The sequence below is a fragment of the Aristolochia californica genome, unplaced genomic scaffold, assembly GCF_029961685.1.
Source record: "Aristolochia californica isolate CCGP_79_NKW_82.1479 unplaced genomic scaffold, dmAriCali1.0.hap1 SCAF_6, whole genome shotgun sequence".
Taxonomy (NCBI): domain Eukaryota; kingdom Viridiplantae; phylum Streptophyta; class Magnoliopsida; order Piperales; family Aristolochiaceae; genus Aristolochia; species Aristolochia californica.
The window spans coordinates 37,617,682-37,645,221 of record NW_027182257.1 but is presented as its reverse complement, the minus strand read 5'-3'; the positions used below and the strand labels follow the sequence as shown (position 1 = coordinate 37,645,221).

Genomic DNA, 27,540 nt, shown 5'->3' with positions numbered 1-27,540 from the left:
ATTATAAGCATGATACCCTAGAATTTAATGTAAGGTGATGTTATAAAATCTAATTCTGAGAGTTAATTAAATTAAGACAAGTGTTGAAGCTGAATATAGGGCCATGACTCATGTAGTAAGTGAACTGTTATGGCTAAAATCCTTAGTGATAGAGATTGGGTTTCAGACAACTAAGCCTATGCAACTTCATTGTGGTAACCAGGCAGCCATTCACATTACGACTAATTTAGTTTTTCATGAAAGAACCAAGCATATTGAAATTGATTATCATTTTATTTGAGAAAAATTGCAACCAGATGTCATTCCAAGAACCAGGTAGCAAATATTTTCACAAAAAGTATTCTTGCAAGCTCCCTTTCAACTACCAAGTTGGGGATATTTGACGCTTTTGCACTTGTTTGAGGGGGGAGTGTTGAAGTAGTATGAGTGACATCTGTTGTAATTAAGTGGGTGAGTAACATGAGTTATAGTTATGATATATTTTATGTTCCTTTTCTTTTTACTCATGTACTAAGGTTTCTACCCTTAAACTATACGTATCAAGCTAAGGGGTAGGGCACTAAATTCGTGCTCAATTTTCGTCACTTTCTCCATCTCTTTTCTTGCATCAGTGGCTAACCTTCTCTCTCTCACTCCCTTGTTTCCTTTCCTCCTTTCTTATTCTTCGTCTCCTAAACTTTAGTTGATTAAATTAGGTTCAATTCGGTTCGACCAGGTTTGACCGCTAAAACTAGTGCTAATGCAATAATGGGTTCAACCAGGTTTAACTGCTGTTAAGAATGGTGTTGATGCAATAATTAATACAAAATATAACTAGACTTATATCTGTAATCGAGGGAACATTTTCCCCCAATCTTTGATGTTCACTTTTCACAAATCAAAGTTGACTCAACTATATCTAACTATATCTTAACTCTTTCAAAACCAGAGAAAGATGATATGATAGAGCAAAGTAGACTCGAACATAATCTGCTGGAACTTGGAAGAATCATCCTCAAAATTGGACTCTGGAACAAAGTTTTTGAAAACCAGATTAAGTCTTTTGCGGCTAATTACTTATCTTCAGACTTTTGAATGTTTGAACACGATAAATGGAGTTTAATCTCTAAAATTATCCCATTCTGCGCCAGATGCTCAAGAGTTGATTTTCCGAGGCTCGTCTCAAACACACAGCTTTGGATGCAGCCCTTTTCTCAAGCTCCATTAGCAAGCCAAAGATGATAAACAGTCTATGATTGTTTCGATGCAAATGGTTAAAGCCTAATATGAAAGAAGAAGAAAAGGAGATCCCCAGTCTACCAGTTCGATTTCGTTGATTTGCTTCAACTGAGTGGTTACGGGTGTTTTTACTTTCATCAGTAAGGAGATTGTGAGGACTGGAATTTCATCTAAGAACCAATAATTCAATCCTAATGTGGCTTAGACCGAGACAGAATCTTTAATGCTCAAATCAAGCCAAAAGCCTCATTACTCTCTCACATTTTTGTCAATTACGATCCATCCTGCTCGTCCAAATTTAAAAGAGAGGGAGACGCAGAGAGAGAGAGACAGAACGAACGAAGCAAGAAAAGTAAAAGGTTAAAAGACGAAGAACAGGATGCGAGCTTCTGCCTGCTTATATTTTATAGTTACTTTCGTTTGATTTCTTCCAAATCTCAACTTCTGGAGCCCCTTTTTTTTGCATCTGATTTGTTTCCCCTGAGGACCTTTATGGTTTCTAGTAAAACTTTCTTCCACCCAATATTGGGAAAAAAAAAGAAAGAAAATTAAACCAATGGCGCCTTCTCTTCTTCTTGTTCCCTCCGTTTTTGCTGTTGTTGTGCGAGGGGCAAGGGAGCTTTTGGAAGCTTAATTGACGGGAATTTATCTTCAGGCAACAGCTTCAAGGTAATTCCCATGGCAATCAACAGAAGGCCCGTCCCATGTTGCTCTGTTAAGGGCTTGGTGAAGACAAGATACGATAGCAACAAGGTCACCGCCTTTCTGGCCGTCGTCACCTGTCAATTCTACGAACCAGAGTTAAAATGTATGCATGCAAGATTACGGCAAGAAAAATTCAAGGTCACAGGAAGTCGCACGACAACTGTGCTTACAATACCATGGCCGTGGTCGCCGCCCCGAACAGCGCGATGAGAGACAGAACTGAGACTTGACCCACGAATGTGGCCATGGCCTCAAAAACCAGGACGCCGTAGACGTAGAGATGCTGGAACAAGCCAGACAAGACACGGAACGTCAGACTAATAAATCACCAAATGGGAAAAGGTCAGAGAAAGAAACAGGAGAAACCCAGATGATTCACGAATTCCAGTGTTCCAGATACAGATAAATCCGTCGTAAATAAGGCGTTTTCGCATATATTCGGTGAGTGCCGCGCACGGAGGCGACTTTCATGCACGGCGCGTGAGGCTTTTCTCGGAATCTGCTGGGAAAAGATTAATGAAACGTACCTGGGAGCACGATTTCCAGGCGGTGAACAGCTCTCCGGTTAAAAGCATGGGTGGAATTAGAAATAGCAGCCCAACGACTGTCGAGCAGAAGAGCATCTCCATCTGCATGTAGAAAATAAAAATCAACAAGCGGAGGACAAAAATTAAGCTGTAAAACAACAATTTAGGAAGGTCGGTCAAGATTACCTGAGTTGTTTCAGTATTCACTTTAAAAATGGCTTCTTGCAAATTACCCAGAAACGAATCCATGACGAGGGCACCAGAAACCATAATCACCCCAACTACACTGAAATTTGGAGATGTCTGGGCATCAGCCAAGGTGAATAGAATGAGGCCAACGACAAGAAGCACAGCTGAGAGGTACTCGCGTAAAGGATATTTCCGACGGAGGCCCGTAATGACGGCTCCCATGATCATCACTGGTAGGACCTGAATCACCATTAAGAGTTAGAAATTGAAACGTAAGCAGAAAGTCTCAAGATAACCTGCATTATTTCACTCCTTTTATTCATACTACCACGTTAAAAAGATCTGCCCGAAGAGGGCCTCCGGATGAGACAAGAACGTTCATCCCAAATTCTTTCTGTAGTGACATTTCAACAAACAATTACTCTACTTCACTATCTTCAATTAAATAAACAAAATAATTCAACTTCATCGTGTTTACTCTTGAGAACAATGGATCAAGTCGCTGTTTGGCATCAAAGACCTAATCATGCATTCTACACAGCCAAACGAATTAACTTAATAACATAATCAAAAGTAGAATAGCAGAGTTTTGCATTATTGCTTAAAAATTACTCGCTCCATTCTTCGTTCTCAGTTTTCACTCGGCTTACGGTTAAACTGAACAACCCAATGACAAAGTTCAAATACTGGAATTTAACCTATTAAGATACTGGGGCAAAACCAGAGGCTGAGGCGGAAGGTGTTCTGCACCTTGGTAGATTTAAACATGAGCTGTGCAGGGTAATTAAGAAAAGCCAACGAGCCTTTGGTGAGTCCATGGGATCCCATCAGAACAGCAGAAAGTTTCACATAAGTCTTCCATGGATTCACCATCTGTTTTGTGGTAAATCCTTGGGTGTAAATGAGTACCAAATAGACAAATCCTTGAATGAAGGTGAAGTACCACCCGTAGCTGGAATTATAAAACTATTCAGAGTCAATAAGCAAATCCCGAAGCAAAAGGCACAACTTTGAGGCTGAGAAAGAACTAGTAGACTACCTGAATTGCAGACGATTGTAGACATATTCCTGCCTCAAGAAAGAAGAAGCGAATGTTATGATAAAGAGGGGAATGCCCAAACAGTAATTAAAAGTTAGAACCTTGGAAATTCAAGGACAAAAGTAAATAATTTTGTGCAGGCAGACCCAGTTTATCTTTGTGTGAAACTCATTACTGAAAAGGAAATGGAAGACTGCAACTGATCATGGAAATGGTGACAGATGCAAATCACAAGAAAACTTTCTTCTCCTTGCGCCAGTATTTCTTCAAAATATTTATGACTAACACCTCATATCCTAATTCCCCCAAAACAAAAGGTAATGCATTTTTCAGAGGAACGAAGCCGGTGATGATAAGATTTTGTGGAGGAATACATACAGTCTGCAAGAGCACATTCATAAGCCAGAAATATCTAGAAGAGGCAATGCATTTGCTCATGTGAATCAATTTTTAAATTGAATGAAAAACTAATGCTTTGGAAGCATAAGAAAAACTTAAATGGAAAAGCCAGGAAGTATAGCTCTAAAAATCTCACCCAAAAAAATAAAAAATAAAAATTGAACTGGGTATTCCACGGAATTCACCATGAAAGAGAACAGAGAACAGAAAATTTCTTGCTTTTGAAATTGATACTGTTGATCATGCGTTTGGAAAAAGCACGGTTATACCTCAGACAGAGAAAAGGAGAAATGAGAAAAACAGATATTAGACGAAGTTTCCTATTCATCAACAAAAGATCACTGCGACCAACTGAATTCTCTTGAAATCGAATCTCAAACAGCGAAAAAGACCCTGTAGAATTCCCAAACCACAGCAAGAGTAGAGAAACAAGTGCTTTCTATTGGAGACAAACAATGCCTAACCTCACAGATTCCATTCACCAGGTATCCAAAGAAGAAACCTGAAGAACAGATAAGAAATTGCTGCCATACAGGCCGGCCAGAGAGCGTAATCCCGAAGAGAGACCGAGTCTGCTCCTTGTTCTTCATCCCACTTTCTTCCCAACCCAGATGAAATGCAGCGAAATATGATGAGACCGAGCAAAGAGTTATGACATTAGGCACTAGAGTTTGCGAAAGCGTCACAGTTTACTGAGGAAAGGAGGGAAAAAACCTGAAAAAGCGGACGTCTGCTTCAACAAGGAAAGGATCTCAGAAAATAGAGAAAAGATCTGAGAATTAAGTTTCAGAACTGGTCTTCATTGGCTCCTATTTATAAGTAGAAGGGTAAACAGGAAGCCTGAGAAACAAATGGAGAAGGCGGCCAAGCTGTGGCCTTTGTCTCGTTGTTTTCTTTATTATTTCTTCTTCTTTCTGGCTCAAGTGTAATTTGCATGAGCTAGCAACAGTGTTTTCCACGTTACCCTGTAAATTCTAATCCTTGGGATGCGCTTCTTTACATTATAAAACATTTCGTGCGGGAGGCGGGTTTGAGGCCGGCTCGTGACCGTTTGGGTCTTAGTCTTTATCAAATATTATGGATTTTTAATATAAATATCACTTTTAATCAATGCAAAATTATGATTCCCGTTTAGACTCTTGTATAGTATCACAGCAGATCGATTCTTTTGAGTTATTCTGAAATTTTTCTTTGAAACCGCTTCCTTTGCCTCTCAGCCAGCACAATCCCCGCCTTGATCCACGCTGCATTGACGATCTCATAATACCCAAAATTGATCGCTCCGTCTTCAACAAGAGAGTCGTTTCTTAGAGTCCTCTTTGGCAACAGTGTGAAGATTATCTCCTCTTGCCTATAATGTTTATATTCCTTTTTCTCTCATTTTTATTTTATGCTAATTTTCCCTTTCTTTAAAGATGATAAGTTGCTATTTGCTCTCCTTTGAAATCTTTCTTCTCTCGATGCAATCAGCCTTGAGAAATATTTTTTTAACTATTCATCCCTAAAAAAAAAAATGGCTCACACCTCGAAGCTCGCCTTTTATGTCAAAGTTCTACTTTTATAACAAGATGAGCTTTTATATAAAACAATTGAATTTTAAAGCCGGTCAGAAAACATATTTGTCCACTCAACATGTGCTCTATGAATTGGTACTTTAAGATGTTTAAGTGCTATATCTTCCCTATTGATGTTTTCATATTTGTATATAGATAAACATTTTTAAATGTTTGTATCTTTAACTTAGTACTTGTCTCTTTATTTTTCTTTCAATAAGCCTATGCGATTACAATTATGCAAATTCCTCATATTATAATCGTCTTTCAAACTAGTAGTTCATGGCATGCCATGTAGTTTGGCTATATGAATGACATAGGCTTTAGTCTTTGTAGTGTATGGGTACTTGAGGGCACATACATGAACATATTTGCTTAGCCTGTCCACAACGACAAAAATCACCGTTATGCCTTTTGAAAGAGGAAGTTCTTCAATGAAATCTATAGATACATCTTCCCAAACTTTGTATGGGATTGGTAAGGGTTGCATGAGGCTTGGTATTGTTGTATTTTGTTTGTGAGGACACATCGCAAATGACCACATATGCATTGACATAATTTTTAAGGCCTAGCCAAAAGAAAGATCTCCGCACTCTATGGTAAATCTTTAGAAAGCCTTCATGTCTAGTGGTGGGAGAGTTATGCATTTATGTGAGTATTGCTTGGACCAAGGGTTTGTCAAGTGTTGAAACTACTACTCGATTATGAACAAAGGGTAGTGAATTAACCTCCTTGTGGTGGGGCATTGCGGAGGGATCTTGATGGATTTTTGGGAGCATCTCTTGAATCGTTGGGTCTATTGAAAGAGCCAACATCAGAGTGATACACATTTTCTGTTTGAGGCTCTCGAAAGCTTTGGTAGCATCATCACCCCATATAAAAGCATATTTTTTAGTAGGGTAGTCAAAGGTTAAGTAATTGTGGCATAATCCTTCATAAACCGTCGATAATATGCACTTAGACCTAAGAATGCTTAGAGTTATTTCAAGGTTTTTTGGTTGGGACCTTATCTGGGCCGACACACCTTCTTGAAAGACCACATGTCCAAGATAATAGACTTTTGATGAAGCAAAAGTGTACTTGGATATTTTGACATGGAGGTGGTAGTGTTGAAGTGTGCTCAAAACCTTATGTAGATGGTGCAAATATTCCTTGAAAGTCTTTCTATAAACAAATATATCATAAAAAAATACTAACACAAATTTTTGCAAGAAGGGACAGAACACGTCATTCATCAAGCTTTGAAAGGAAGTTGATGCATTGGTTAGACCAAAGGGCATTTACCAAGAACTCATAGTGTCCATCATGAGTTCGAAAGGCAGTTTTTTCGATGTTACTATCAACAACTCGGATTTGATGATAGCCTAAGTGAATATCTAGTTTAGAAAAAAATTATACACCACTTAATTCGTCAAGTAACTCATCAATGACAGGAATTAGGTACTTATATTTTACGGTGATGTTGTTAAGAGCGTGTTAGTCCACACAAAATCTCCATGATCCATCTTTCTTTTTTACCAACAACATGGGGGAGGAGTAAGGACAATTACTTGGTTTGATGATGCCTTCTTAAGCATTACCTTAACCAACCTTTCAATTTCACTTTTCTAAACATGTGGGTAGTGGAAGGGTCGTGTGCTCGTAGGAGGAGCACCATGTTGAATCAAAATCTAGTGATCGTGGAGTCGCCTTGGTGATAGACCTTTTGGTTCAAATGAAATATCTTGAAGGGTAGCGAGTATATATTGTAATGGAGGAGGAAGTTCAAGTTATTGTTGGCCCGACCATTTGGAATGTGATGGCCTAATCTTGCGAAGATACCACATTTTGTAGGGATTCTAGTTGGATCAAGTCATGCTCACCTTTTGCTAGCCCTTCCACTTAATTCGAGCACCTTCGATTGAGAATTCCATAGTTGTATGTTTTAAATCCCAAATGGCTTCCCTTAAGGTGTGCAACCATTGTATTGCTAGCACCAAATCTGCTCCTTTTATTGGGAGGACAAAGAAATCATCATTAATGAGATCCTTGGACTTCAATTGATACATTCATCACTTTAGATGAACATTGGATTTTTGTCCCTTCTCTCACCATAACAAAAAAAAAAAAACAAAAAAAACAAAAAAAAAAATTGATATAGAGGAAGCCCAAGGCGTTTTGAAAAATTTCACACATAAAATTATGAGTGCTTCCACTATCAACTAAGATGCGTACCTTATGGCCTTTGATCTTCCCATCAAGTTGCATGATTTGAAGTTGTAGAACCCAAGAGAGGACATGTAAGGATACTTTGGAAGTTGAGATCTCTTCTTTTATGATCTCAAAATGTAGACTTGAGTTGTCTTATTCATCCTCAAGCATGTACAACTGAAATCTTTTGCATCTATGACCTAGAGTGGATTTTTCATCATAGTTGAAATTGACCTTTGTTTCGCTTTCTATCAATTTCTTAAATGGAGAGCCTCTTGAATGGCCTTCAAGTTTGACCATCCCCAAAAGAAGTGTTACTCCGAGTATGAGGAATTGTGGTTTGGATGGATTGAGGAACAGGTCCCTTAGGTTGGAACTATAGGAGAGAAATATTTTCTTTTTGTACATGAGCTTGGTAAATTGCTTCAATAAGAGTTCTAGGATGGAATACCCTTACGTCAACTGTTATTTCTGGTTTAAGGCATCCAATGAAACTACCAACTTGAATATGCTCTGGCCAATAGACTCGGTTGGCACTACGTTCAAACTCCATTTTGTACTCTTTGACGGAGCTAATTTGCTTGAGCTTTGCAATAAGAGAACCAAAATCTTGATATTGGGATGACCCAAACCATATACAAAGTGCTTGTGCAAACTCATGCCAAGTGAGAAGAAGGGTAATACAGTAGTGCCATTGAAACCAACGTTTTGCATCTCCTTCTACATGGAACGAAGCTAGAAGCACTTTTTACTTTTCATTGGTTTGTTGAAAAGCAAAAATTGTTCAGCCACATAAGACCACTCCATTGGGTCATCTTTGGGCTTATATTTTGGAAAATCTATTCAGGCCATCTGAGCTTGTACAAATCCTCCTCTTATATTTATGGTTTCATGTGGAGGAAAGTGGTGGTCAAAGGAAGGTGACTTGGAGAAATGAGAGAAATGTCAATGGGGCATATATTGTGTACCATGAGGGTGATCAAGAGGATAGGAAATGGGATATAGTGGCTGAGGGTAAGTGGGTAGGGATGTGGTTGGAGTGGTCATGTAATGGGGAGGATGATGAATGGTAGAAGAGTTGGGACGAGGAGGAATATTTGGACGAGAAGGGGTAGGTAAGATTGGTAATGGATGAGAGGATAACTTACAAAAAATAGGTTTTCTTGAAGCTTCATAATCCATAACTTGTTGAGGAGGAGAAAAAGGTCTTGCATTCCTCTCTTCCAAAAAAAGCTTGAAACATAGTTGTCAATTGTTGTACTTGATCTTTCAAACTTGAGATTTCATCACTCAAGTTTTCTTGGTTGAGTTCTTGAGCAACAATCACTTCTTGCAATTGGAGCTCCATACTTCTTGTACTGACTATGTTGATGATAGGGGCTTAAAGGAATGGTCTTGCTCTGATACCACTTTGATAAGAACCTCTTCAAGTTCTGATCTTCTCCACTTCCAAATAAAGAATTAAAGCTCTTCTAGGCAAAGGAGAGATAGAGATAGAGACAAAGTGGGAGAGTAGGGGGGAGAGGGAGACTGGTTTTATGAGAGAGAGAAGAGACCAAGACCCCTGTTTATACTTTTTACATCACATATTTAGTAAAAGTCCTCAATCAATTAGACTCTCTAATTACATCATTCTAGGGGAGATTACAAAATCAAATGAGAGAATCTAAGAAACTTCTAAATCAATTACAATCTTATCTTCTAAATATTCTTTAACAAAGGAAAGTACAAATTCTAAGAATCAATCAAAATAAGGAATGTAGGACTCCCATTTCTACCCTTGACTTTTAACCTTATTTCTACTTTTGCCCTTGACTATCTTTTTCCTCTTTTGCCCTTGAGCTCCTACGCCCCCCATGCATGTGCATGGGTCAACATGTGTACCACCTCTTCTCTTGATTGTTCTTCCTTCTTTGATTTTCTTTTTTGAAAATTTTAGGGTTCCTATCAAACTATGGGAAAATAAACCAAATATCATTTTAGTGCTTCTTGATCATTTCTTCTTACTCCAACCTTATTTGTTATTTATTTAAAAAATATTTTATTTATATTAAAAACACAAACATTACAACTAGTTTTTAGCTATTTCTTATGACACCACAAAGGCAAAAAAAAAAAAAAAAAAAGTTTAGTCTGAAGTTTTTTTCATATCGAAACAAATTTCAATAAGAAAAATAGACAAAATAAAATAAAATTTTCTGGTCATTTTATTTTTCTATGACGGCACAAAATGGTCCATATGATAGATAGATTGCATTGATATGATAATGTTTTAGAATAATAAATATCTAATGACAGGTGACCATTTTGGAAAAATACTCCTGAATTTTATTTTCCCTTTATTTTGGCACCACAAAGAGAGTGGATATGGCTCTAATCTATGAACTAGGAAGGATTCATCCAAAGTTTGAGACTACTGGGTGCTAATTTGGTAACTGATAGTAGCTTCCTGTAATGGTAAAACATAATATAAAAATATAAACTAGATCATATATACATAAAAGCATCTTCGGCGTGGAGTCCGCTCTGCCATTTATTCTGGGTTGACGTTCTGTAGCGTCATGCACAAACCTCAGACCGTCCTGTCAACTGAGAACAGTTCTTCCAGAATGATTGTCTAATACGTCAAAATTCAAGGTGGCATAAGCCATTTCCGCCGGTATTAACTGGAAATGCCGAACACCACCCTGAGACAAACTGCACCATTTTGTCCATGCGGCCAACATCTCCGCTTTATAAACAGAGTAGATCGACAAGAAGCTCATCAAGGATCCCTACCTCCATCTCTAAGGCTAAGTCTTCTTCTTCCTCCTTGAACTTCATCCACGTCCCACTCTTCTCCATTTCTCTAACCAGCGCCTCTCTGTCGTTCTGTACTTCCCTTCTCACACCTCGATCAAAACCATTTAACCAATCGCTGGCTGTTCTCAATAGCGCTTCTTCTGAGTCGTCACCGCCGTTTCTTAACCCCTCCCTAAAGAAATCCAGGAAAAGTTTCTCTGTTTTCTGTTTTTGGCTACCTCCAAAGCTTGAATTGACATGCTCAAGCAGCTCTATTGCTCTGTAGTCTTCTTCTGCTACCTCGTCTTCGCTGCTCCTTTCGGAGGCTTCGGAGTTTTCTTCGACGCTGCTGGAGCAATCAAGTGGAAAGAGAGCTATGGGTTCCAACTCAGCCAGGCTTTCGAATCGTCGGATCTTCTGCAGTAGTTGCTGTTTCGTCCCTGCAAATTGAAGAAAGCAATCAGCAAAGAGCGACGCTTCAACTCTGTTTGATCATGGACATGAGAGCCACTGGATCGTTTAAAATGGAAGTGCCATGAATAAGCTGCCTTGGACTAATTCCATGTTAGCACAGCTCTACAATTCTGAAATTAAGCTTGTTCAAAGAAGTTCTCTGTAAACAGTATTTAGTAATCTAAGTTCTTAACTAGATGAATAGAAATAATAAAGAAGTAAAATAAATTGTTAATTTAGCAATAGAGCTCACTTTGAGCACAGCGACCTTGGTTCGACTGCCAGTAGGTCGTTAGGAATCATTAGTTATTTGTATATTTTACAATAAATTTGTCCAGGCGGCTCGAACCTGCATTCTTAGTTTCCAACTACGCCCGTTCATTTTACAGAAAGGAAAAAGAGTATGAAACTGTTTAATGAATAAATTACTAAAGATCATCCTTATTCATGACAATAAAGTATGAATCGTATTGTCTAATAGTCTGACAATTTTTACTTTATGTCTCTCGCATGAAGCAGGAAGAAGACAAAAGCCAGGATAACAAACAGTAAAGGAGTATAGTGTGAGTACGGTAGAGGAAAAAAACACGTACTATCCATGTTCGCCAGGCTTCGTTGGAACGATGACAAGGGCATCTCTTCGTCCTCATCTGGAAAATCCAAAACAGAAACTGGGCTCAGCTGCTCCTTTTCTTCGTATGTGTTATCTGCTCTTATTGGGCTCTCTCTCACCTGTTTTACGAAATTACACAAATCGCAGTGTTAAAATCTCCAAGAGCAACAGTACGTGGAAAAGAACAAAATCGGACAAAAGGAAGCAGGCGTGCTTCTATTGCGAGAAAAAGGAAGCAGCCTTTATTTGAAATTGTCCTTCCCCAAGAACTTTTAACCTTTATCGGCAATTGGTTTTTTAACTTTATATGTTCATGCGTCTCGTTTAGATATATATAAATCATAACATTACGACATTCAATTCTCTACCTTCTCCTTTTTTTATCAAGGACGCACAAAATTTCAGTTGAATAGAGCTACCTTTGAGCCTCACCAACCGACAATATAAAGTAGCAGGAGAATCAGATGAGTGGCTAAGGCTTACCCAACTAAACATCTATTATTGTTAACAATAAAGAATAACAAAAAAATAGTGCCCATGTTAATGCTCATAAATCAGCTGAATACAATATAGATAAGCATTCATGTAATTTCAATCAGCATGGTTCATAGGAATATGGAACAAGAGTCCACTTTTTTTTTTTTTTTTTATTGAATGCTAAAGCACTTAATGATTGAAGCATCAGTGAAGATAAAGATGGGATGTTTACCAAAAATATTTTTGGTACTTGATGTTTATAAGGAGACAAGAATTAGTGGTGTTCATCTCTACCCGGTACTGATCTACTAATCGATTAAGTACTATCAGAGTTCCCTATGTTAAAAGACACTTCCTCCCTGATTAAAAACGAAGTGTAAAACAGCATGATTGTAGCCTGACTCGGTCCACTTAAAAGAATAAAAAACAGATGAAGTCAACTAGATTAGTACGAATCTAAATTACTACTCAATAATTTGGTTTTTTCTTTGTTTAAAAAACCAAGACAAGAAAAAGCCAAGGCGAACCAACGTCGACTTTTAGAAGATGGAATTTCCAGGAGAACCAAACTGGAGAGCTTAAACAAAGATGTAGCAACTCTATACCAGCAGACAAAGCGATCTCTTTTTGAACGCTACTATCAAAAGTCCAAATCGATGAAGCATTGAAACACCTTACCTTTGGTTTGCGGTAGCAGGTCGCTGTCCCCATGGAATCCTCACCGACACCCCTCTTCTTCTCTTGTAAGAGAGTTTTACACTCTACCCCATTTTCACCCGTGTACTCCGAGCTGCTACTTGAAAACTGTAACGAGAAATCGCTGTCGGTCCAGCTGCTGTTGGAGCTGTTTGTGCTGCTGGTCTGGATCGAAGACGAGAAATCAACGGATTTAGTCGTCGTCTCGACCTCGCTGAACGATTTCCATCTCATAATGTCCCGAACTCTAACAGTAGCGATAATTTGGCTGTCACATTTTTGGCTTTTGCTCCGGAAGCTTCTTTTCAGCCTGTGGGAGAGGCTTCTGGGAAGAAGGCGTTGTTTAGGGCGATCTGAAGTCTGAGATCTCACTGGAGAGAATGGAAGGTGCTTGACTGCCTTGATGACCGCTTCCGATGCCTTTCGAAATTTAGTGATGGTAGCCGAAGCTGCTTTCGATCTGCTTCGGAGTAATTTCGAACTGCTCTTAGGTGCAGTACTGTCTTTGAGATCCACTTCAATAAGATTTCTAACCGTAGTATTGCATCGTCTGGGACAGGAAAGGAAGCCGCTGGAGGAGTGCGAATCGTCTTGGAGAAAATCTTTGAGCATCAGAGGCTTTCCAGGTTCAGCTTCGAAATCCATGGCGAGGGGTACGTGACCGGAAAGAGTGAGAAACGAACAGGAGAGGTTGAAGGAAAATTAAAAGAGAGAAGCAACAGAGCGAACACTACAGGAATCCTGCTTTCAGACGAAAAGACTGAAAATGTCAGAAAGTAGGATCACCGAGGAGCAATAAAGAATCAAATATCTGATAGAACTACGAACCAAGTCGGGATCAGACTGCAGGACACATAAGAAGGCTGCTGAGGTAGATGAATCAGAAAAGCAGAACCTCCATCAATTCATTACCTCCACAAGCTCTTTTTATAAATCTCACCAGCACCAAACCTTGACAAACGGATCCAGTGAATGCTGCCAAATCTTGAGGTATAGAAATAGAGACGGACGGATCCGAAATTAACTTCTGATGTCTCTCTCTCTTTCTCTCTCAGTGGCGCTCGGCGCGAATCTTCTAGGTGTGGAGGAAAGCGCCAGCAGGAGGAGATTTTAATAGAGGAGGTTGGAAATGAAAATGGTGAAAGTGAAAGAGGGAGGCAGCTTCTGAGGTGAAGATCTCCAGACAAGAACGTATGGAAGCCATGAAAAAATACAAGGGCTTTGCGTTAGAATATTCATACATATAGTGTTTTTTTCTGATTTTTATAATACACAAATGCCACATAGGATGTAAGATACGGAGTCCGAGAGACTGACAAGACCCCGACCCCGACCCCGGCCGCTTCGGCATGTTGACCCTTGGTCTAATGAAATTAACTAAATTGACCCGTCGGGCACCTCTTGTGATTTGGGAACTTTTTCACACGATAAACTACGCGAAAATTCAAAATTTTGAATTTGTCGTCTTCCTCCCGCGGAAAATCGAAGGCGACGAAGCGCCACACGCGGTCCACTGCTAAATGTTTCCGACACGTGCAAAGCGGCCCCACCTGAGGCAGGATCCGATGTTCTATTGATTGCCCGTGGTTGGTATTCGTGCCCCGGTGTCGGATCCCCCCACGCTCGCGTTAAAATAATGGCTACTGATCCACCGCATTGAAATCCCAGCCTCTTTCTTTTTCTACTTTTCTCGTGTTTTTCTAACATCTGAATCTGATGGACTCAGACTTTCGGAATCGCAATTGCAGAGGTCAAATTTCTATTTCTGGTGTTCTTCTAAGTTGCTCTCACGGATCTTTCCTCGTCTACGATCTGCCAAAAATGAATCGACATTCAAGTTAGGATTTAAGGTTCGCTACCTCTATCTATAGTTCAATTCATGTATCTTCTGTATATGGAGGATTCTCAGTGGAATCGCGCGCTGGATCTGGTAAAGAAAAGAAGAAGGATCAAAGAAAAACCTCAATGATCGAGGTCGCGTTGTTGCGATTGATGTGATTTGATTCAAACTTGATGAAACGCCATTAAAGCGACTCTCGCTTTTGCTGCAATGACTTTTGAAGTTAGTGGAGGCGGCAGAGCAGGCGAAAGCAACATGACGGTCCCGCACCATGAACCGTCCTTCTCACCAAAGGTAATGCTTGTAGGGAACGCTAATAAAACAATGAAGTTCAAAACGAATAAAGGTATGAGTTATAGCAGCTGAGAGAATTGTTATTTGATATGATGCACTTCTGAAAATTCAGGTAGATTTTGAAAATGAGAGTTATTATGAACAATGATTAATTATTTGATAGTCAATTTATATAATTTCAAGGACAAATTAAGCAAGTATAATCAAATATCCATAAACAAAAATTCTCATTAGAAAAAAAAAAAAACAGACTTTGGCCAACAAAATTTTTTTGCCACCAAGAGTTCTATTTTTCACTGGCTATCTCATGCTGGTTGAGACAGTTTTGCTAGTGAATTAAAAATTTCGCTGACGATCTATCCCCTAATCAAAATTCACTAGCAAAATTTATTATTAAAGAAATAATTTTTCTAAAAAATAATTTTTATGTTGCCAACAAAATTTAAAATATGCTGGCAGAAATTATCTCTACCAGCATTTTTTTTTGGCATAAATAATTTCTGCCAACAAATTTAATTTTTGTTGGCAGAGATAATTTATGCCAATGAATTTTTAATTTCACTTCTAGAGTTTTTATGCCAAATATCTGCTAGCGAATTTTAATTTCACTTCTAGAGTTTTTATGCTAAATATTTGCTTGCGAATTTTAATTTCTTTCGTAGAAATTTTCTACTAGCAAATTTTAGTTTTGTTGGAAAAAAATAATTTTAAAATTTTATTTTTATTTATTCTCTATTTAATGATTCATAAAAATAAAAGAAGCAATATATAAGAAAATAATTATATTAGTAAATATACATTTTTTTAATATAAAAAATTGTTTACAAAATTAAAAATTATACAAAAATAATACATAATGAGGCCATTGCATCTTATACAAAATTGTAGGTTGCAGGTGGTTTTGAGTTTGCATCTATTGAAAGAAAGACTGCATTTGCATCTATAAGTTCTTCATATTATTCTCTTGCTCCTCGGTACGATACTTCAAGTTTCTTAGCTCTTCTTGAGTTTCATATAGTTGCTCCTTAATTGCCAGTAACCCCTCTTTAGGTACATGTAACTAATCCTCTATATTTGCAGGTGGTTGGGTCAATGAAGACATTTGGGTTATCCTGGGTAGAAGTAGTTGAGACAATCCCAACCCTTTTATGATCCACGAACCCCACATACGATTGCAACCTCATCAAGTAGCTCACCACCCTCCTTTTGCATCTAGGACTAGCTATTGCATATCCTCCTTTGAAAAAAATAACAAGAGGTCATTTATAATGATTCATGCTTAAAATAAAATGTAATGTTTATAAAAAATTCATACACATACAATTCTTTAGGTCCGTCAGTCCACCCGCCTTCATCAAACCGATGAGTAAGCGAAATTACTCAAAATCAGAGCAATTTGTACACGTGTAAATATGTTAGAATAGTAGTACATTTGAAATAAATTATACTCCAAAATAAACATATATACCAACTCTTTTTTAATATGCAAATTTTTTTTGATCCCGTGGTATGTCAAACATTTTGTTTTCTAATTTTTTTGATATTTACTAGGGAAAGTCTCTTTATATGAAAATTAGACATTAGTAAAATAAAATAATAATTGGTATTTAAAAACAATTCATACGAATCTAATTACCTTGAAGTTCTCTCCTCAAACACGTTCATGCAAAGCCACTGGCAGTCCTTGGGGGAAACCCATCTATAAGGAGTAGACAGTACTGACGGTAGCGTCCATGCTCCTTATACCACCGATGCATAGCATTCCGGTGCCGTCGAAATGCAACACCCCATATCGCATGCATGACAACTCATGTTGCTGCATTACTAATGAACTCGAAATCAAAATTTTTTGATGACACAAAAATTACCAACTTTAGTATTGTAAACTAAATATTGAATTTCTAGAAAAGAGAAATACTTAGACTAACTAGTTGTGATTTGAGTACATGGGTTTCTATTGATAATAAAGCAAACAAGTAGACTCTAATTACAATTAAACTACACTCAAAAGGTCAAACCTAGTGACTTACTAGTAACCATGATTGTTGGCTCAGGTACCTTCTGAAGAGGGGGATTGAATTGAGTTTTTAAAATTTTAAAATAAATGCACTAATTTGAATTTTCTGGCAATTGTAAATTAAAATATGCACACACCATAATCAACACAAATATTTTTTTTATCAATGTTCCCCTAGTGGTATTCACCATAAAAGAGTCCTTGCTTGGGAAATTCCACCAATTGGCTCTATTAGCTAGAATTTGTTAAGTTTACTGAGTCGGTACGTGGGAAGCCCCCGCCAGATCCACGATACATTGACTACTGTTCCATAAGGTCAGTTTGGGAATTTCACTCTTGTAAAGTGGTTGCCCTACTTTTCTCTTTATAATTGGGGGGGGGGGGGGGGGGGGGGGGGGGGGTGGAGGTATAAGGGTTTCATCAGTTGCAGCCAAGAGAGGTTGGAGAAAAATCACTTGTAAGTGTGTGCGATTTTATCTTCATAGTAGATTACTACAGCGGCGAAAGATAGGACGTAGTCTTACCTTGAGGCGAACCTGTATAAATCTTGTTGTTATTTTCGTTGTTTGTTTTTTCTTCTTTCACAATTACTATTATTGCTCTTGTTAGTTTAGAATTAGGGCATCTAATTCCCAACAAAATTTACATGAAAGAAATTCGAACTCTCTTTTGATGTACATGTATGCTCTAATACACAATTACAACAATGTCTCTTTAGATTTTCAGCTAGATTCTAATTCTAAGCAAACTCTTCTATCTATAATTAAGGTCATAGATTAACCTATTGATCTAATTGTAAAAGTTACAAAAGAAGAAAAACTTACACCCTATGTATTATGTGGTGAGACAACCTTCTCCTTTGGAATCTCCAAGTCTCCAACTTTGAAACATTATTGAAAATGATTTTGGAGTTTGGTTGAATGTAGTGCAAGGAGAAGGCCCATATATGGAGTGCAGATAAATATAGTCCAAAAAAATTTGAATTTCTCCAAGTGTGTTTGGTTGAATGTAGTCCAAATAAATATACGAAAAAATGTAATGCTCCAAGACATGAGATTGCAAAGCTCAATGAAGATCTTATTGCCTTGAAGGAAGCAAATGAAAGCCATATGGCTAATGCTTTAAGGCAAAGTGGATTGATTGGCAATTGATAGCCTTGCTCTTGGAAAGAAGAGCATTAAATTAGAACAACAACTCAAAGTTCTATCACAAAAACTGTTATGGTCCTGGGGTTAAGTACCTATGTCTTCCGCTCCTAACCGGCCGGTATTTTGGGTAGTATTGACTAGGTGCTTAACATCTTGGTATCAGACAGGTCCACCCTTGGGGATTCCTCTTCCCCTGACGATTTGAGACAGTTAGTGGAAGATACTAGGCAGATGACAGATAATCAGGCTCATGCCCTGGAAGAGGTGTGTCAAACAACCTCCGATTTGCGTGAGGCAATAAAATCAATGGATGCTGCCGTCCAAGCTCTCCTCCGGCGACAAGAGGACCATGATACACGAGCCCAACCTCCAGCTGCCTACTCTCCACCGGCCGACCACCATCCATTCCACCCACCACCATCCCCATCTGGGGCTTGCCTTTCAAGCACCAAACACTGTGTCCAGGTATTTAAAACTTGACTTTCTTATGTATGATGGGTCTAAGGACCCTTTGATTTGGTTAGCCAAGTGTGATCAAGTCTTTTACCATAAAAAAACACCTGCGCATGAGAAAGTGTATTTGGCCGCCTACCACATGCTCGATGAAGCGCTTCTATGGTACCACCAATTCCAAAATGACCAAGTAGTTCAGGATTGGGCAACTTTTAGACAGTCTTGCATGATGAGATTTGGTCCTCCAGCTAGTAGCAATCCATTGGGAGAATTAATCAATTACAAACAAAGTGGAACACTAGAGGTGTACCAAAAGACCTTCCAGTAAAGGTTAGTCCGTGCAAACCAGTTTGTTAGCCACACACAGTATGTTCATATTTTTACTGCTGGTTTGACAGAAGCTCTGCGTTTAGAAGTTGAATTACATGCTCCTACAGATTTAGACCACATTATGAATTTAGACAGGGCAATTGAGCACAAGCAGCGTGTTCTAAAGGAGTCACTGGTCAGAAAACCAGCTTGGCCAGGGAGGCACAATGCCTCAGCGCCAAACCCATCCTCTGGCCTTCCAAGATTTAGAGACAGTGCAGCCCCACGCCCAGACATCTCTAATTCGGCTCCACCTACTCCTTACTTCAAAAAACTGACTAGACAGGAAATGGACTAGAGAAAGGCCAGGGGCCTCTGTTTTAACTGCGATGAACAATATGTCATTGGACACCACTGCAAACAATTATTCAGTATATGTCTGTGGGAGGATGGAGAAGAAATACCACCAGAGGAGGAAATTGTGGAAACTGAACAAGAAGATCCAGAGATTTTCCTTCATGCTATGACTGGTCTACGCAGTTCCAGCACAATGCAGGTTGAAGCCCAATTACATCATTTACAGTTACACTGTTAGGGTCCTGGGTTAAGTACCTATGTCTTCCGCTCCTAACAGGCCGGTTTTTTGGGTAGCATTGGCTAGGTGCTTAACATTTGGTATCAGAGCTAGAGCTGCGTCCCGACTTCGAATCCCGACGCCCCCAAAAATGGATGCGGGTGGTCACGCGCCTAGACTGACCCGGGTTCGACCAGGCTCCGGTTGCTCTGTTGTGGTAGCCTCCGCGGTCGTCGGCTCGGGGAAGGGCGGGGTACTGTTAGGGTCATGGGTTAAGTACCTATGTCTTCCGCTCCTAATAGGCCGGTCTTTTGGGTAGTATTGGCTAGGTGGTTAACATTAAAAACCCACCCCAAAGAAGAAAATTGGGAAGAATAAGAAAAGCCAAAACAAGAAGTTCACTCCCTTTCTTCACATTCGATGCCACTATTGCAATGAAGTGGGACACTATGCCCACACTTGCCAAATCAAAAAATGCAAATGGCATCAAACAATGTTGGGTGACCAAAAAAACCAAAAAGGTTGTGATAACCTAGGTTGAATTTATGAGAAAAGAAATTCTTCATTGACTTTATAATCAAAGTACATGAACCTCTATTTATAATAGAGAAAGGTAGTAGAGTTCAATTACAATTAAACTACCTTTGTCCCAATTACACCCAAACTCTAACACTTAAAGATAATCCTAGCATAATTAAATAACCCAAGATAAATAGAAGACTAACATGACTAAAACACCTTTAAACTGAAACTCTTCTACGAGACCTCCTTCTGTAATAATTGTAGTTCTATAAGACTTCTTTTTGTGTAAGGCTTCTTATTGTGTAAGACTCATAATGCCACATCACGTGATCATGGTGGGTCCCACCAATTTGTGTGATCATGGTGGGTCCATATCTTATGGGTTTGGGCCCATCTTCCAACACACTTGGATATATAGGCCTTAATTGATCTTATGAGCTTGTGCACAACTTCCAACACACTTGGATATGTGGACCTTCCTTGGTCGTGTGGGCTTGGGGCCATCTTCAACACTCCCCCTCAAGCTGGGGGTGAGAGAACATCATGAACTCAAAGCTTGCTGCAAATGATGTATAAGATCTTCTCGTATAAAATGGTAGTCCTCCATATCTTCTAGCACTCCCCTTCACACTGGTGCTCTCTTTCATGAGTCCCAACTGGCATAAGATAAGTGAGAGTAAAATCAATCCAAGCTGTGTGACATCGCTCCATACTTTAGTCATAACTCATGCTGGATGTAGGGCACACTCCTATCATTCGCAAGTAGTGTCACTCCTATCTTTTGCAGGTAGTGGGTCTATATGTAGTGCTCAAAAGTGTAATAAAACTCCTCTATCACCGTGTCCTTCCATAGGACAACGACTCTCAAGTGTTAGGAGTAGTAAATGCCAATTAAGGGAGGTAACATATATGTAGTAATAAGCTCCTCCATCACGGTGTCCCAACTCGGGCACCGACTCTCACAGGTAGATATGGGTGATAAATGTCTATCATTCACAGAATGAAGACGTGATACGTGATAAATGCATGTCATTCACAGGACGGCGATAAAAGACACAATTAGTGGGTAATGCATGTCATTCACAAGACGACGATAAAAGACCCACGAGTACATAAAAAAGTCTCAGTGGACTTGAAAAACCCAACCATGATGGACTTAAACTCCCAACCGAAGCAACACACAAAATGTTGGCCCAAAGATGTATGTGAGAAGGGTTTGATCATTAATCATCCGAGAATATCATCAGTTGCAGCCGAGAGAGATTGGAGATAAACCACTTGTAAGTGTGTGCGATTTCATCTTCATAGTGGATTACTGCAGTGGTGAAAGACAAGACGTAGTCTTACCTTGAGGCAAACCTGTATAAATCTTGTTGTTATTTTTTTTGCTTGCTTTTTCATCTTCCGTGATTATTATTATTGCTCTTGTTAGATTAGAATTAGGGCGTCTAATTCCCAACAAAATTTACATGAAAGAAATTTTGACTCTCTTTTGATGTACATGTATGCTCTAATACTCAATTACAACAATCTCTCTTAAGATTTTCTGCTAGATTCTAATTCTAAGCAAACTCTTCTATCTAGATTTAAGGTCGTATATTCATATAATTGTAAAAGTTACGAAAGAAGAAAATCTTACACCCTATGTATTTTGTGGTGAGACAACCTTCTCCTTTGGAATCTCCAAGTCTCCAAGTTTGAAACATTTTTAAAAATGAGTTTGGAGTTTGGTTGAATGTTGTGCAAGGAGAAGACCCATATATGGTGCAAATAAATATAGTCCAAATAAATTTGAAAATCTCCAAGTGTGTTTGGTTGAATGTAGTCCAAATAAATATACGAAAAAATGTAATGCTCAAAGACATGAGATTGCAAAGCTCAATGAAGATCTTATTGCCTTGAAGGAAGCAAATGAAAGCCATATCAAGGCAAAGTGGGTTGATTGGCAATTGAGAGCCTTGCTTTTGGAAAGAAGAGCATTAAATTAGAACAACAAGTCAAAGTTCTATCACAAAAACCCACCCCAAGGAAGAATGTTGGGAAAAACAAGAAAAACCAAAACAAGAAGTTCACTCCCTTTCTTCACATTCGATGTCACTATTGCAATGAAGTGGGACACTATTCCCACACTTGCCAAATCAAAAAATGCAAATGGCATCAAACAATGTTGGGTGACCAAAAAAAACCAAAAAAGTTGTGATAACCTATGTTGAATATATGGAAAAGAGAAATACTTCATTGACTTTATAATCAAAGTACATGAACCTCTATTTATAATAGAGGAAGGTAGTAAAGTCCAATTACAATTAAACTACCTTTGTCCCAATTACACCCAAACTCTAACACTTAAAGATAAGTCCTAGCATAATTAAATAACTGTTGGAAGATGGGCTCAAGCCTACGAGCTCAAGACAAGAAGCCCACACGTCAAAGGAGTGACATATGTTTCAAAGGAGTGTTCCTTTTATGACTTTTGTTTTATCAAGTTGTAGCCCTAAGGGCATTGTAAAACTATAAATAAAGGCATTGGCTAAGAGGTAGGACATTGAAGCACTCTCATCTCTTTCCACAATTCGTCCAACCCTCATTTTTCTTTTTGATGCAACCCTCTTCTTCCTTAATCCAAACTCTCTCCTTCCATGTTCTTCTTATTTTCTTCTCATTTTGTCTTCTTCTTCTTCTTCTTTCTTGTTGATCTAAAGTTCCTTTCATGAGATCCTAAATTCTACATGGTATCAAAGCATGGAGTTTAGGATCTCTTCATGGAGTTAATATGAAATCTGTTCAAGAAGTTGTAAAAGGAGTTCAGTCATGAAGAGATAAGTTCATACTCTTCTTATTTACGTTTTTTTTGTTTCCTTTTCTTATTTACATACTCCTTTTTACTGTTTTTCTTTATTTCTTGAATTTTGAGTCACATCAAGTCAAGATAAATCTTTATATGTTGTAAAGATTTATTTTTATGACTAAATTGATGTTATAATCTTGACTCCTTGTAAATCAATTACAAGAGTGATCAAGATCATTTGTTGTTTGCATCTAATTAAGATTGATGGGTGAAATTCAGTTACCTTTATGTAATTTGGATTCATCTTATTTGAGGTAGAATTTCAGCACATGTTGCTGTATCTTCTCCTACTTAAGGTTGCTCATGGGTTTGTGTTATGTTGTTGGATGCCCATTATATGTTTGATGAAATTCTAGCAGTCATTTACCCTTTGTAGTTCCGTTTTTTTTTTAACTTCAACAATTGAATTTTTTTTTACGTTGAAGTCTCCCATGAGCTGAAGATAAATCTCTTCCAAGTGTCTTGGTTTGTCGTTAAATCTTCTCTAAATTTTTGTCTATTGCTCGTTTGTGTTGGAGTTTGGATTAAGGCCTAATCGGTTGCATCTACTTTCTTCTCTTTGTTCTTATGAATACAAGAGAAGTTGAGTGATGGCTGGATGTTATTATCACTTTCTAAAGGCACAAATTTGTTGATAATTTGGTGCTTGCCCTTGTGAAATAAATTGGTTCTTGTTCTCTTTTGTGAAATAAATTGGTTCTTGTTGCCCTTATGTGTCTCAAATATTTCCCAAGTTAAATATTTTGTCATTTTTGTTAATGATTTTACTCGTGTGACTTGGTTATATCTATTTAAAGAGCGTTCCGAAATTCTTCCTTTGTTTAAAAATTTTCATGCTATGGTCTTGACACAATTTGGGAAGAAAATTCAAACCCTTAGATCTAATAATGCTAAGGAATACATGTCTCATGACTTCAAATCATTTTGTGAGACTAATGGACTTATTCATCAAACATCATGTGCCTAAACTCCTCAACAAAATGGTGTTGCTGAAAGGAAGAATCGTCATCTTTTTGATGTTGCTCGGGGCCTCCTCTAAATGAAGGTACCCTATTTCTATTGGCCTCATGCTATACTTACATCATGCTTTCTCATTAATAAGTTACCTTCATCAGTCCTTCATCATAAAACTCCTTACTCTGTGTTATTTAATGGTGAAGATCCTTTTTCTCTTCCTTTGAAAGTGTTTAGATATACGTGTTTTGTTCATGTTACATCTCCACATAAAAATAAACTTGATTCTCAGTCTATGAAGTGCATTTTTTTGGGATACTCTCGCACCCAGAAAGGTTATGTTATTTACAATCCTACCCTTCGGAGGATGTTTATCTTTAGGGATGTGACTTTCTTTGAGGACACTCCCTTCTACTCCTCCCATGATGCTCCTCCAGGATGGACTTGTCCTTCTACTACTCCTTGTCCGCTTGTGCCGTTCAATCTTGAAGTGGATCCATCCCCTGATGCACCGGCCGCACCTTCACTTGTGGAGTTGTTGGATCCACCCGAGGTAAGTCCTTCTCCTCCTATGTATGGGCCTGAATTTGATACTCGGCCTATTGCTATAAGAAAAGAATGTCGCTCTTGTACTACTTTGCATCCTATCTCAAATTTTATGTCTCACCATCGCTTGTTTTTCGAGTGTTTTCAGTTTCTTGCGTCCCTTTCTTCTACTTCCGTTCCGCAGTCATATCAGGAGGCTCTCAGACATCTAAGATGGAAGACGGCTATGGATGAAGAAATGCACGCCTTATACGAAAACCAAACCTGGTACTTAACATCACTTCCGAAAGGTAAAAGATTGGTTGGTTGTCGATGGTTTTTTTCGGTGAAACATAATTCGGATGGATCGGTTGCTCATCTTAAAGCTCGACTGGTTGCTAAGGGCTATACGCAGTGCTATGGGATAGATTATGAGGAGACTTTCTCTCCTATTGCAAAATTTAATTTGGTACACATCATCTTATCTATTGCTACTAACTCTTCATGGCCCGTCTATCAGTTGGATGTTAAAAATGCTTTTTTAAATGGTGATATCTGTGAGGAAATTTATATGGTTCAACCACCTGGTTATGTGGTCGAGGGGGAGTCAATATGCCGGTTAAAAAAGTCTTTATATGGGCTTAAGCAGTCTCCTCGGGCTAGGTTTGATAAATTTAGTCAAACATTTCTACTGTTTGGTTTTCATCGGTGCTTGTTGATCATTCCATATATTATAAAGGGACGATCAAAGGGACAATATTATTGGCCGTTTACGTGGATGATATTCTCTTAACTGGTGATGATGCTTTGAGCATACAAGAGGTGAAGTAGATGATATGTCAGGAATTCAAGACTAAAGACCTTGGTATGCTTAAATATTTTTTGGGTATAGAAGTTCTTTAATCCAAACATGGGATAATATTGTCTCAAATGAAATATGTCTTGGATCTCCTTGAAGAAACAGGAATAAAGGGTTGTAGACCAGTTGACACACCTATGGATACAAATGTAAAATTATGTGCCACAAATGAAGAAGATATTGATATTGGCAAATATCAAAGAATCGTGGGAAAACTGATTTATCTCACGGTAACTAGGCCAGACATATCATATGCTGTAAGTGTGGTGAGTCAATTCATGCACAAACCACAAATTACCCACTGGTAGGCTTTAGAGAGAATATTATGTTATCTAAAAGGAGCTCCAGGAAGAGGATTGCTGTATAAAAAACATGGGCACTTCAACATAGAAGGCTTCTCAGATGCAGATTGGGCTAGATCTCCTGATGATAGAAAATTTACATCAGGATATTGTACTCTGGTTGGGGAAAACTTGGTTACATGGAAAAGTAAGAAGCAAAATGTGGTTGCAAGATCTAGCACCGAAGCAGAATACAGAGCTATGGCCCATACCGTTAGTGAACTTTTATGGATCAGGACCCTTCTTACCGAACTAGGTTTTTATAAAAAGGGGTCCATGAATCTGCATTGTGATAATCAAGCAACCATTCATATCACTTCAAATCCAGTTTTTCATGAAAGAACTAAACATATTAAGGTGGATTGTCATTTTATACGGGAGAAGTTTCAAGCAGGAATAATCTCTCTCAAACATGTGTCATCTCAAGAGCAAGTAGCTGATATTCTCACTAAACCCGTTACATCTAAAATCCTATCGTTTATATGTGGCAAGCTGGGTATTTATGATGTCTTTTCTCCTCCAGCTTGAGGGGGAGTGTTGGAAGATGGGCTCAAGCCCACGAGCTCAAGACAAGAAGCCCACACATCAAAGGAGTGGCATATGTGTAAAATATGATATTTTCTATAAAGATGTCATAGAAGTGTAAATATGTGTTCCTTTTATGACTTTTTTTTTATCAAGTTGTAGCCCTAAGGGCATTGTAAAACTACAAATAAAGGCATTGGCTAAGAGGTAGGGCATTGAAGCACTCTCCACTCTTTCCACAAATTCGTCCAACCCTCATTTTTCTTTTTGACGCAACCCTCTTCTTCCTTAATCCAAACTCTCTCCTTCCACGTTCTTCTTCTTTTCTTCTCCTTCTCTCTTCTTCTTCTTCTTCTTCTTTCTTGTTGATCTAAAGTTCCTTTCATGAGATCCTAAATTCTATAATAACCCAATATAAATAGAAGACTAACATGACTAAAATACCTTTAAACTGAAACTCTTCTGTGAGACTTCCTTCCATAATAATTGTGGCTCTGTAAGATTTCTTCTTGTGTAAGGCTTCTTATTGTGTAAGACTCATAATGCAACCTCACTTGATCATGGTGGGTCCCACCAACTTGTGCGATCATGGTGGGTTCATATCTTATGGGTTTGGGCCCATCTTCCAACACACTTGGTGTTGGAAGATAGGCCCAAACCCACACGACCAAGGAAGACCCACATATCTAAGAGTATTATAAGATGGGCTACATGACCAAGGAAGGCCCACAAGATGGGCCCAAGCCCATAAGAAGTAGGACCCACCATGATTACCATGAGCTGACATCCTTATCACATAAGTTGAAAGATCAAGAAGGACTCATGATGCCACCTTTATCTTATGGTCACGTACTAGAAGAGTTCTAGTTTGAGTTATGTTTGTCTTTTATCTATATTGAGTTATTTAATTATCCTAAGACTTATCTTTAAGTGTTAGAGTTTGGGTGTAATTGAGACAATGATAGTTTTATTGTAATTGGACTCTACTATCTTCCTCTATTATAAATAGAGGTTCATGTACTCTAATTATAATAGGTCAATGAAGCATTTCTCTTTTCCTCAAATTCAACACTTGGATATGTGGGCCTTCATTGGTCTTATGGGCTAGTGCCCATCTTCCAACACACTTGGATATGTGGGCCTTCCTTGGTCGTGTGGGCTTGGACCCATCTTCTAACACTCCCTCTGAAGCTAGGGGTGAGAGAACATCATGAACTCCAAGTTTGCTGCAAATGATGTATAAGATCTTCTCGTATAAAATGGTAGTCCTCCATATCTTCTAACACTCTCCCTCATGCTGGTGCTTTCTTCCATGAGGCCCAAATAGCATAAGATAAGTGAGAGTAAAATCACTCCCAGCCGTATGACATCGCTCCGTACTCCAGTCATAACCCATGCTGGATGTAGGGCACACTCCTATCTTTCGTAGGTAGTGGCACTCCTATCTTTCGCAAGTAGTGGGTCTATACGTCGTGCTCAGAAGTGTAGTAA

The 27,540-nt window shown here is 38.5% G+C and overlaps 2 protein-coding genes across 4 annotated transcripts; both read right to left on the bottom strand.

The window, feature by feature from the left end:
- Window positions 1-1,598: 1,598 nt before the first annotated feature.
- Window positions 1,599-4,889, bottom strand: LOC137934447 (UDP-galactose/UDP-glucose transporter 2-like). 2 transcript variants are annotated; one of them, XM_068778782.1, is made up of 7 exons: window positions 4,542-4,884; window positions 3,679-3,707; window positions 3,390-3,591; window positions 2,637-2,879; window positions 2,451-2,552; window positions 2,099-2,206; window positions 1,599-1,997 (listed from the first exon to the last, which is right to left on the bottom strand). In XM_068778782.1, exons 1-7 carry the CDS (start codon window positions 4,665-4,667, stop codon window positions 1,767-1,769), a joined length of 1,041 nt encoding a protein of 346 aa, XP_068634883.1. In that variant the 5' UTR covers window positions 4,668-4,884; the 3' UTR covers window positions 1,599-1,766. The 2 variants fall into 2 exon arrangements, with proteins under 2 accessions (XP_068634883.1, XP_068634882.1); XM_068778781.1 differs by having other exon boundaries at window positions 2,451-2,879; window positions 4,542-4,889.
- Window positions 4,890-10,151: 5,262 nt separating this feature from the next.
- On the bottom strand, window positions 10,152-13,739 carry LOC137935080 (uncharacterized). Of its 2 annotated transcripts, XM_068779726.1 has the most exons (4): window positions 13,669-13,739; window positions 12,823-13,581; window positions 11,648-11,786; window positions 10,152-11,041 (listed from the first exon to the last, which is right to left on the bottom strand). In XM_068779726.1, exons 2-4 carry the CDS (start codon window positions 13,483-13,485, stop codon window positions 10,554-10,556), a joined length of 1,290 nt encoding a protein of 429 aa, XP_068635827.1. In that variant the 5' UTR covers window positions 13,486-13,581; window positions 13,669-13,739; the 3' UTR covers window positions 10,152-10,553. The 2 variants fall into 2 exon arrangements, with proteins under 2 accessions (XP_068635827.1, XP_068635826.1); XM_068779725.1 differs by lacking the exon at window positions 13,669-13,739 and having other exon boundaries at window positions 12,823-13,631.
- Between the last annotated feature and the right edge of the window lie 13,801 nt (window positions 13,740-27,540).